At 38.8% G+C, this 11,552-nt stretch overlaps 1 protein-coding gene and 1 pseudogene across 3 annotated transcripts; one reads left to right on the top strand and one right to left on the bottom strand.

Annotated features, from left to right (window-relative positions):
* Window positions 1–845: 845 nt before the first annotated feature.
* On the top strand, window positions 846–2,171 carry LOC113227993 (annotated as a pseudogene).
* Window positions 2,172–4,878: 2,707 nt separating this feature from the next.
* LOC113227988 (E3 ubiquitin-protein ligase rnf146) lies at window positions 4,879–10,174 on the bottom strand. Of its 3 annotated transcripts, XM_026461102.1 has the most exons (6): window positions 7,373–7,694; window positions 6,923–7,014; window positions 6,418–6,571; window positions 5,933–6,124; window positions 5,432–5,630; window positions 4,881–5,011 (listed from the first exon to the last, which is right to left on the bottom strand). In XM_026461102.1, the coding sequence occupies exons 1-6, from the start codon at window positions 7,392–7,394 to the stop codon at window positions 4,957–4,959; spliced, it is 714 nt and encodes a 237-aa protein (XP_026316887.1). In that variant the 5' UTR covers window positions 7,395–7,694; the 3' UTR covers window positions 4,881–4,956. The 3 variants fall into 3 exon arrangements, 2 of the variants coding, with proteins under 2 accessions (XP_026316888.1, XP_026316887.1); XM_026461103.1 differs by lacking the exons at window positions 6,418–6,571; window positions 7,373–7,694 and adding an exon at window positions 7,861–9,490 and having other exon boundaries at window positions 4,879–5,011; XR_003310250.1 differs by lacking the exons at window positions 4,881–5,011; window positions 5,432–5,630; window positions 6,418–6,571; window positions 7,373–7,694 and adding an exon at window positions 7,861–10,174 and having other exon boundaries at window positions 5,995–6,124.
* Between the last annotated feature and the right edge of the window lie 1,378 nt (window positions 10,175–11,552).

Below are 11,552 nucleotides of genomic sequence, written 5' to 3'. Positions count from 1 at the left end.
TTGTGACCAGTGTCGCCATATATACAGATTTATCTGTATCGGTACAGATTTTCGGCGTCCGCTACAGATGACAGATTTTACACTATTTTTATACAGATTTTTGGAATTAGGCATAGTCTATGATAAAATAGAAAAAAAATTTAATAAATAGGCTTTTAAAAAACGGATTTTTATTATTGAGTTTAGATTGTCTTGTCATGGCAACATTAACGATAACGGTAGGGGATTTCCGAACATAACTATAAAGGCAAGTTCGGGAAACCCCTTGCAAAATGCATACTGCCTACCCGACCGAATTAAGTAATTGATTGGGCATGGAAAACGGACTATACAATTCGTTCGTCTATTTTAATAGGTTGGATTACAAGTCCTTTTTAAAATATAAATAGATGCACTTGTGACCACTGAACATTTATACGTTTATCTTAACCTTGACGTGTGCTTTTTTAGTGTGTGCAATATGCAAGTGTCGTTCAATAACATACAAGCTCATAGTTACAATATTAGACAATAGCATGCTACAATAATCATGTTAACTAAAAAGTCGCGAAACACGCAGCGTTTTAATCAGACTTGCCTGGACGAGAAGTTTTTTAAGCCTTCGTTAAAAAGAAGTCAAAAGGGCGATGATTACGGATACTGTAAAGTTCTGTTTAACAGATCTTGCTATTGGAGGTGGTGGTAAAAATGATCTTATACGCATATGAAAACCGCCAAACACTTTGCAGTACTGATATTACAGATAACGTTAAGAGAGGTGAGATTCTATTAGCATCTTTTGTTGCTGAACACAACTTATCCATGAATGTTATGGATTACCTATTATATTTTTTTTTTTTTATTATATTATTATACACCTTCCTGAATTAATAAAAACGATATGTAAAGATTCCTCCATCGCAAAAGAAATTGCTTGTAGTCGGACCAAAACAACTGCGATTATAAAATCAGTGACTGGTGCACCAGAAAAAGAAAACGTAATATCTGACTTGAAAACCATCAAATTCTCACTTTTGATTGATGAAAGTGCGGATATGGGGAAGTGTGAAACTGTTATGTGCAGTCGTTAGATATCATAAAAATAAAAAAGTAAGCGATGCGCTTCTGGGACTAGTACCCGTTCAAGATGCTACTGGCGAAAAACTTTATGAGCATCTAGTCAAATTATTTACGGGTAATAATATTCCCTATAAAGATTATGATTGGATTTGCCGCTGATGGGGCAAATGCCATATTCGGACAGCATAACTCTGTAGTAAGTAGATTACTTTTAGATATAGGTACCCAATCTATATGTCATGAAATGCATTTGTCACTCGTTTGCGTTATGTGCATCGTACGCTTGCGCAAAGCTACCAAGGGAACCTGAAGGCCTGGTGAGTGACGTCTTCAATTATATTAGTACGAGTCCAAAACGGTCAGGAGTATTAAGAGAACTACAAGAGTTTCTTACAATCAAGCCCCATAAACTTTTACATCCGTGCCAGACAAGATGGCTCTCACTGCGTTCTGCAGTAATGCGTGTTTTGGAACAATATGAAGCATTAAAATTATTTTTTACTGATACCGCCTTTACAGACCGTCTGAACTCAGCGGACTCTATTTTACCGATGCTCAACATCCATATAACAAACTGTATTTGCAATTTATGAAATTTGTCTTGGATTATTTTACCAAATTGAATAAAACGATGCAGTCAGAAAAACCGCAAATACATTCGTTACAAGAAAATTTAAGCAATACTTATAAAACTCTTCTGGATTGTTACATGGATTCTATTTGGATATTGGATATTAGTTCATACTTGTCACGAACAGAAATCCAAAACATACAGCCTGATAATCCACGACACTACAAACCAATCGAAGAACTTAATCTTGATATAAATGTTGCCACGTCTTTATCCGCTCCAAACTTGAATCCCAGTGATATAAAATTGTTCAAATTACGATGTCTCGGTTTTTTTTATAGAAGGAGCTAAAATTAAGGCCCGTTACAATTTTGGCAATGAAATCACAAAAAGGTTAGATTTTCTTAATCCCATTACTATTAAATGCCGAATAATCGCATTGGGTCAAGTTGCACAAGGTTTTCCTAACGTAATTCGACATGAAAATTTACAGACATTAGATAATGAGTGGCGTCATTTAAGAATGAACGATAATCTCTTGGAGTCCATTGAAGAAGATCCTGAAATTTTTTGGCAACAAGTTTTTGGTGCACAAGACTGTGACGGAAATTTGCTTTATCCAACTCTGAAACAACTAGTTATCGCTTTAATAAGCCTTCCTCACTCCAGTACCACTGTTGAAAGAATATTTTCCTCAACAAATTTAATTAAAACTAAATTCGCAATCATTTAGGCACTGAGACAACAGAGGGACTATTATTAACAAAACAATTATTAAATAATGAGCCATGCTACAAGCTAAATGTAGATAACAATTTAATAAGAAAAATTAATAAAAATATGTATAAAAATAAATAAATATATATCTGTAATCTGCATCTATAAATATGTATCTGTCATTTTTTCTATTAAAAAAACAATTTATTTTAATAAACTGACATAAACTTATTGGGTTTATTATTTCCTGTTTACAGATTTCATACAAATTTTGGCTTATTGATCTTATACAGGTTTTTAGACTTTGCGTTACAGATTTTTTGGTTTACCATATGGCAACACTGGTTGTGACATTGTGATTGTGATTCGCTCTGGGCCTTTTGGAAGGAAAAGTGTCGTTTTTATTTTGACTTTCAATTATTTTGTGAAATCTAGTTTAAAGTGGAATAGGATAGTGTTATATTGTGCCTTAATCGAAGATTAAAACGCGAAATTATACGAATCTCGAACTAAAATACCCGTATCGGCCCGTCCTAAGGAATCCCGAGTCAATCCAACCACGCCGCCTCAAATTGCCTATTCTCTTTGTGGTGGCCATATTTACAGAAATATAATTAAACGTTTATGTTTTCGGCTGAAGGACTTTGTTTCCATGGCCAGCAATAATTTAAAAAAAAAACATTGTAATTGTGAGGATTCGCTCTAGACCTTTTGGAGGGAAAAGTTTCGTTTTTATTTTGATTTTCAATTATTTTGTGAAATCTAGTTTAAAGTGGAATAGGATAGTGCTATTGTGCCTTAATCGAAGATTAAAACGCGAAATTATACGAATCTCGAACTAGAATACCCGTATCGGCCCGTTTTAAGGAATCCCGAGTCAATCCAAGCACGCCGCCTCAAATTGCCTTCCTCTTTGTGGCGGCCATATTTACAGAAACATAATTAAACTTCATGTTTAGGCTTATGGCTTTGCCAGAGCCTTAAAAAATTTAAAAAAAAATTGTGATTGTGACAAACTAACCAAGCAAGTGGTACAAACGAGTTGCTTCGTATATCGACAACTCAACACTGTACTTCTCAAAACCTAACCAACAATATTTTAATATACTAAAGATAGATTCCCTTTTTTCTATGTATACTGAAACGTATTATAGGTAAAGTTTTACAATTTTTTCTTACGTAAGTGTGCCCCAACTAAATTTTTAAAATATAACTTGTACAACAAGAGTATTGCTTAAGTATAATAGGTATTGTTTTCTTTCAGTGAAATGCAGAAATTCTTCTCACTGACAAGGACTTTATCCACGATTAGTGCAGCCTTTTCGGCCAGAAATTTACTTGCACCTGCATTAACTACAAAACTGATACCACCGATGTTTAGTACATTTCAGAATAATGATAGTAAAAAGATGATATTATTACCTACAATTCCTATGATAAACTCAACATGCGGATTTAAAATTCGAGGTCGGGTAACTAGGCGGTGTAAAGATTGTTATTTTGTAGTGAGGGATGGGAGAATGCATGTAATCTGCTCAAAACATCCTCGTCATAAACAGAAAGCGATGTGGAAGAAACCTCATAATACCTGGATCTTGACACATGCCAGCCAAAGCCCAGTGAGGCAATGGTGATCCAATTAATGCAATTGTTACCTATGTAGATTATGTCTTCGTTATTTTATAGTATATAATAAAAGTTCATGTGACAATTTTTCATTTGTTATTTTATACACTTTTGTCCAAATAACTTATGTTAACTGCACTAACTGTTTTATAAATAATATAATATATAATGCACACACTCAACATAGCATTAAGGAAACCCTGTGTCGCAGGTGCTATGGACACACACATAGACAAACGCAAATTACACCCAAACCCATGAGATAAATAAATGTAGGCCATACAAATATTTCTCCTGGCCTGGGAATCGAACCTGTGACCTCTGAGTGGCAGCCCGACATGGTAACCGATAGGCCACGGAGGCAGTTAAATATAATATAGGTAGTTACTTAGAATATTGAATACGCTTTTTTAACCTTTCTTAATTTTTTCATACTATTTTTGTATCTTTAGATTTTATTACAATCAAAGCACAGTGAGCAAACCTTCCTTGACATTCACTCAAAATCAGCAATCTACTATTAACAGAATCAAAATAGGCACCTTGACGTCGATTTGGGGACACCAGCCCGTTACACCAAGTACTTGGCTGTTAATCAATATGCACAGATTTTAAAACCACCAAAAAATACAATTCTAAAAGCCGAAATTTTGAATTTCAATCTGTAGTGACAGATAAAGCAGGATAAATATATATATTATGAGGCCGACATAAGCGCCCGGACATTTCAGTCCTTTTCAAAACAAATTGAAAAAATCTGTGAAAAAATTCAATTGTAAAATTTTCACAGCGTGCACTGTAAAATATAAAATTAAAAAACACTGTTCCTCTTCAGTGTAGAATTGACAATCCACCTGATATTAAATAAATAAGACAGTATATAAGCATAATACAACTTTATTATAGTATAATATACATAATTTTGTATTGTATAAAAGGATATAATATAAAATCAACATTAAATGACAGTGTAACCCCTACAGTCATGTGTTTTGAACTGTTGAAACATTTTCCTCTTCATCTTGTAACTCCATAGAACTGTAACAACAGAAAATAAATTCACAAACCCTTTCATCACATCCATCACTCAGCCTAAATAGGTATATAATTTAATACCTTTCATACCATCATTACACAATACATTTCAAATTTGAAACTATGTATTATAAACTGAAACTGAAAACATTTAGAGCGGCTTTAAGCAGCTTGTCTGCAGCAATTCAGTCGCTAATCATCTACCTTTACACACACTTAATACTTTAAACAGTGATACAATCGGGAAACAAACGCAATCACCTGTTTTAATGTGTCAACATAAGCGGCTGCTTGGATGCTTATAAATCGCAAGTGGCGCAACGCAATTGGTTGTTTCAATCGTTTGTGTCGCTCTACTGCTGTACTCATCATGCATAACTGCTCTTATTTATATTGTAAATTATAATTTAGGAAATCATTCACCTTATTGTGCGAACTAATTGCTCCAAATGATGTTGTTGGTTTGTTGTAATCTCAGGTCCTTCATCTGCATTATGGCTATTAGCATCGTGCATTATTTGTGTCACATCTGTATCACTTTGTTCAATATTTGATGGACTTCGGTCATGATCAGCCTTTACTTGTTCTTTACTCGGGCTTGTGATTTTAATACCAGCGATTCCTAGAATTTATTTTAAAATATTCATTTCACATTTTTTATTTGAGTAAACTTCTGATGTTATTTGTTTTAGGCCCATTTAGTTAAGTCAAAAAATAGATGTGTATACATGGAAAAATTCTAATTAATAATTAAACCTTTAGGACATGTCAGATAAATTAACTCTTACGTTGCGGAAGTTAATTAGCCATCCATAAGAACCGGAAATAGGTCTGTCTCGGATCCGCGGTAACCGCAAATTAAGAGTTAAGAGAGGCACTTATAGCTATACAAGCACTTATTAGGAAAATACACAATTGCATTACCCTTTGCAGGTAGTGTGGGCGTGTCCCTCTTGACATGGCGACGTTTAGTATGATTTCTACTATGCACCTGCACCATATTCTGGAAATCTATACAGTACAAAGCTCCAGCCAGCAGCAACTTGCATGCTGTCTCACCAGAATTGAAGGCAGCCTCTAACTCACTATTACTGCGCTCATCATATTTCCACCAACCTGTACAATTTAAGATGTGACTTAATTCCTAAAATGTTATTGTGTAATAGACACACCTTTTAAAGGAGCATCAAGTTATGAATTACGGTAGAACACAAAAATTCATTTAGGTAGTAGATTTGTTTTTAATTAAATCGTTATCAATATTTCTTATTTTATTTCAAAACTCATAATAGGTTTTATATACACTATAACTTTGCAGATTTAGGGTGCCTTCAAATTAGATGCTTAGAGAAGCACTGCATTGGCTACAAATGTATAATTTGAAGCGGCCCTAGAGATATGTTGCTTACCATTTCGACCCTCATAATACCACTGGTACCCTCCATTCGGTTCTATATTTATCTGTTCAGGAGATATCTTCTCCAATACAACAGGATGGTCTAAGTAGTCCGGAGGAATCTCTGCTCTGCACATTGCACATTTTTTGCTTTGAATTGCTACTCCCTGAATTATGGAAGAAGCATATGTTCTTTAAGAATTACTAAATAAACTACTCATGTAAATGGATATAATATATACAGATTCATATCAAAATTATATACTTAAAGAATTTCTTAATGCAATAATATCAACTGGAGCTCTTAGGGCTTGTCCAGCTTTGCAATACAACATAAATTCCTACAATCACTAGGATTAATCAATCCGATAGCAATGTTTAATTTATTATTATTAACTCACAATCATTGCCAGCAGACTGTCCCAAGTCCTAAGAATAAAACATTTAAAAAGATTTTTTTATTAGCAAACACAAATACTTGCTTTACACAAATATTTTACTATAAAATAAATCTTTACCTTTACACATAAAAAACAAAATATGTGGCCACATGGCAGTTGAGTGGGGTAGTGACATTTCTGAAGACACACAGCACAGTCTCTCTCTGCACCTAAAAAAACACAACTATGCAAGCCTCAAGCTCATTCACTACAATAAATGATCTTAAAACATAGATTGAAATTCTAAATGCCTAATTCAATATTTTTTAAAGGAGGCCTATAATAAACAACAGCTGATAATGCTGATTACAATATTGAAAGACCTAAATGAGAAAAACAAGGCATAACATAAATACACAGCTACTATAAATGGAGTGTAGTGTCGACCTTAGTCATTTTATTAGACATTCAAACATATTTATTTCTTAAGTGCATTACAGACTTTGAGTGCATTAGAGACAGGCGTTCATTGCCAATTCTTTAAGAGTGTCACTTATGGAAAACGAATAAAGCCGACAGTGTACTCACGTTCAACGCTTTCACTGCTCATGTTCGTGTAATTAACAGAAAAAGACACGACACTTTCGACGAATAGTTTAATGTTCGCGATACAGTACTCATCGATTGACCCAATTTAAGTTGTTACCACACTTGTATAATAATTATTGTAACGAAAAATTACAGATAATATTAATTATTTGTTTTACAAGAACTCCAAGAAGAAAGTTTATTATTATGATCAACTTCATTTGATTCTAATTCAGTCAAAACAAAGTCAAACGATTTTTACGAGAAATTCTCTTTTTGTTTTGACATTTCACACTGGGGTCAGTGTTACCATTACAATTTGGGTTGAGCTATCGGTTTTTGGGGAATTTATCGCTTCCCTAACGAACAATAAAACGGCCTCGTGAACTTCGTGAATGGCGATATAATTATGTTTCGTGGTCTTTACAAAATCTTTATATCAAACCCGGACAAACAATTTGCAATCGCTGACATGACCATTTACGTACCTGTAAACTATCAAATATTTCCAGCAAGTTTGACACTCTCCTTGGCGACTCTCGTCCAAAGAGACTGCCACAGCCAGCCGGTGATAATAGGCGGCGTCTAAAGGATGATAACTAGTGGTGCGGATTCTTTTCGCTCCGCAGAAATCCATGAGTCGCCGAAATAGCGCCGATTCAAATTGACGCCCCTAATCGGTGGTGACGATGCTAGAAACACCGAAACGGGCAATCCATCCTGACACTAGTTTATCGGAAACTTCTTCTGCAGTTATCGTCACCATCGGCCAAGCCTCCGGCCACCGTGTATAACGGTCTATGGCGGTCAAACAATAACTGAAACCGTTAGAACATGGAAGTGGGCCGATGATGTCGATGTGCAGATGACGGAATCGACTGATAGGTTAATCAAATCGACCAACATGTGATTTAACATGTCGCGATACCTTGCTTCTCTGGCACTAAATACAGCAACGTGCCCACTCGCGACAATCTTTGTTGATGTTAGGCCATACGTAGCGACTTGCTACCAAGCGTAAAGATGCCCGAGCACCAGGGTGGCTGAGGTTATGGCAACGGTCGAAAGCAACTTGACGGAACGGCGAAGTGAGATAAGGTCGATGGCGACCGGTTGAGGTATCACATATTAGAGTGATGTTGGTGCCCGGGATCACAACCTGTTCCAATTTCAAGGCCGATCCTTCTTGCATTTTCGCCAACTCTATGTCAGACATTTGAGACTGAGCTAGTGCGGCGAAACCGTCTTCGAGTGAAATCGCCTCGATGCGGGATAAAGTGTCCGCGACGACGTTATCTTCACCCCTAACATATTGAATGTCAGTTGAAAATTGACTAATAAAAGATAGCTGGTTCAGTTGCGATGGAGGTAATTTTTCACGACGTTGTACGAAGGCGTACAGCAGTGGCTTATGGCCAGTATATATAGTCACGTGTAGCGCTTCGAGAATGTGGCGAAAATGTTGTACGCTTTCGTACACCGCCAGCAATTCCCGATAATAAGCAGGCCACTGAGCTTGCCGAGAAGTCAATTTCCTGCTGAGGAAAGCGAGGGGATTCCAGGCACCGTCCACCTGTTGCTGAAGGCAAGCACCAACATGGACACTTGATGCATCGGTAAATAATCCAAGGGGTGCATCCATGATCGGGTGTTGCAATAACGTGGCACTAGATAGGCTGGCTTTACAGGCTTCGAAATGCTCAAGAAGCTCCGGCGTACATGAGAATGGTTTAGTGCCTTTACCATTGGTAGAGACGACAGCGTCAATTAAGGGAGCCTGAAATTTAGCAGCCTGAGGAATAAAACGTCTATAAAAATTTAACATGCCCAGAAAACGGCGCATACCCTGTACGGTTTTGGGAGGAGGAAAATCCAGTAGGATTTGGATTCGTTCTTGCGGAGGGCGAGTGCCATCGGGAGTTACAATGTAACCCAAAAATCGGGCGTCTCTTACTCCAAAATTGCACTTGGAAGGGTTCAAAACAACACCATAATCATGAAGGCGTTGGAAAAGAGTCCGCAGGTCCTTGTGGAGAGCCTCGTCCTTAGAGAAGATGAGGATATCGTCCACATAAGGAAAACAGAAATCCAAACCCCGTGTGACCTCATCGATGAACCTTTGAAAGGTTTGACTCGCATTCCTCAAACCGAAGGTCATGAATGGGAATTCGAAGAGGCCAAATGGACTGGTAATAGCTGTCTTGGGAATGTCCTCTTGTACCACAGGAATTTGATGATAAGCCTTTACCAGGTCAAGGGTGCTGAAAACGGTGGCTCCGCTGAGGCTGTTAGCAAAGTCATGAATATGCCTCACATGGTAACGATCCGGAATGGTCCTGGCATTCAGACTGCGATAATCGCCGCAAGGGCGCCAGGTGCTGTCATTTTTCAAGGTCAAGTGCAACGGAGACGAGCACTGGCTATCTGAAGGCCTTCAGTACCGGAGCGCACCATCTCTTTAATTTCTTTTTTAGCGTCTGCCAGTTTTTAAGGGGCCAAACGACGGGGCCGGCAAGAAACTGGTGGGCCATCTGTGGTTTTGATGTAATGCAGAGTGTTGTGCTTGACGACTCTCGGAAGACCAGGCGGTTTGGTGATTTCTGGGAAGTCTAAAAGGAGGCGTGCAAATTCATTGTCAGAAACCACAGCCTTAACACTGAGTTGACTTGTTACAGATGGAGGCAGGAACATAAAGCCTGGTAGAACCATCTCGTAACAGTTTGTTGCGGCAGCCCGGGAGTAGATTGAAATAGGCTAGAAAATCGGAGCCAATGATTGCTGTCTCGACGTCTTCAATAGTGAAATTCCATCTGAATTCGCGACTGAGACCAAGATTTAATGAAAATGTGCGACTGCCATATGTTTTTATATTGGTGCCATTGGCGGCACTAAGAGTATAATCGGAAACTTTGCATTGAGTCGACAGAAGTTTCCGAGGGAAACAGGAAAGGTCGGAACCGGTGTGAAGCAAGAATTTAAATTTGGTTACCTTGTCAGTGACAAACAGACGGCGACCAGTGAATTGGCTGCAGTCAGCTGTCGCCATGACCGCTGACTGCTCCCTTGGTTTTCCAGAATTGGATCTGACCAGGAGCACGGCCGGACACATTTGACAGCTTTGCCCTGGTACCGATGGTGGTACCAGCACAAGCCGTGAGGCATAGCGGACCTTGGTCTAGGGCAAGATCGGCGAGAACTGGATCTTGATCGCAAATGGCGTGTAGACAAAGCCGTCACTTGCTCGCTGAGTGCCTGCAATTCAGCAATGATGGAGACCAAATCATTGTTAAAAGGTGCGGGGCGATCACCATATGCCGCTGGAGCGGGTGATAGATAACGTAGACCACTGGTAGATAACGTAGAACGTACGTTCGCACGTAACTGCTCACAAGTCGCAGTCACCCAAATGTCAGAGCCGATCCTCCATGGAAACTCCAGCGAGCGTTAGAAAGGAGTATGAGGCCTTCTAAAGCCTCCCTATTTTCCAGATAGGTACCAGAGCTATAGGCACGCTCACTTCCCGTTGCGCATTGCACAACGGGCGGTTGTCACCGCTAAGCAGTGGACTCTGTGTCCACTACCAAATCTCCTCATTGGTGGCGGACCTGTAAGGCACGCTCACTTCCCGACGCCGAAAAAGTAACGTCTCTCCAATTCCCAATAACCTAAGCGGCTGGAGGGACCGGAGGATATCTAGCTTATCCTCTACTAGCTCTCCGGGCTAGTGCCTGCGACAATGTCCAGACACAGCTTCCAACTTAAAGGGCAACTCACGTGCCCCACGCGTCTCCTCGCTTCAGGCCCTCAACTAGATCGTTACTAAGACGCGCTAGCTGCTCACGAGACAGCACACATGTGCACACCCAACCGGAGCAGATAAACATGTCCGTCTCTGCAGCTAACCACAAACCCCAGCGAGTCCATACCCAAGTCCGTCCGTCCTCCAGAGACCGGAGAACCAGCCCAGACCAGTCGTTTTTCAGAGGGTTCCGAATTCTCCACAATCACTTCTATCATCCAGTCTTGGTCGATCTTCTAACAGTACCCGTTCAAGTACCTGTGATGCTCACCAAAGTCGTGGTCGATGATCATCTATTCGAAGCCATACTTCTGTTCGGGAACCATCACGATTAGAATTAGATTAGAACAAAAATTATCTCAGGAACTAAAAGAGGTTACT

The sequence above is a fragment of the Hyposmocoma kahamanoa genome, unplaced genomic scaffold (genome assembly GCF_003589595.1).
Source record: "Hyposmocoma kahamanoa isolate Upper Pololo Valley unplaced genomic scaffold, ASM358959v1 220, whole genome shotgun sequence".
Taxonomy (NCBI): Eukaryota; Metazoa; Arthropoda; class Insecta; order Lepidoptera; family Cosmopterigidae; genus Hyposmocoma; species Hyposmocoma kahamanoa.
This window is presented reverse-complemented; position numbering and strand designations above follow the sequence as displayed.

Coding starts and splice junctions, on each gene's coding strand:
- LOC113227988 (XM_026461102.1), bottom strand. CDS start 7,394: ATGAGCAGTGAAAGCGTTGAAC. Junction 7,015..7,372: donor GAGCAGTGAAAGCGTTGAAC/GTGAGTACACTG, acceptor GTGTTTTTTTAG/GTGCAGAGAGAGACTGTGCT. Junction 6,125..6,417: donor GTATTATGAGGGTCGAAATG/GTAAGCAACATA, acceptor TAAATTGTACAG/GTTGGTGGAAATATGATGAG.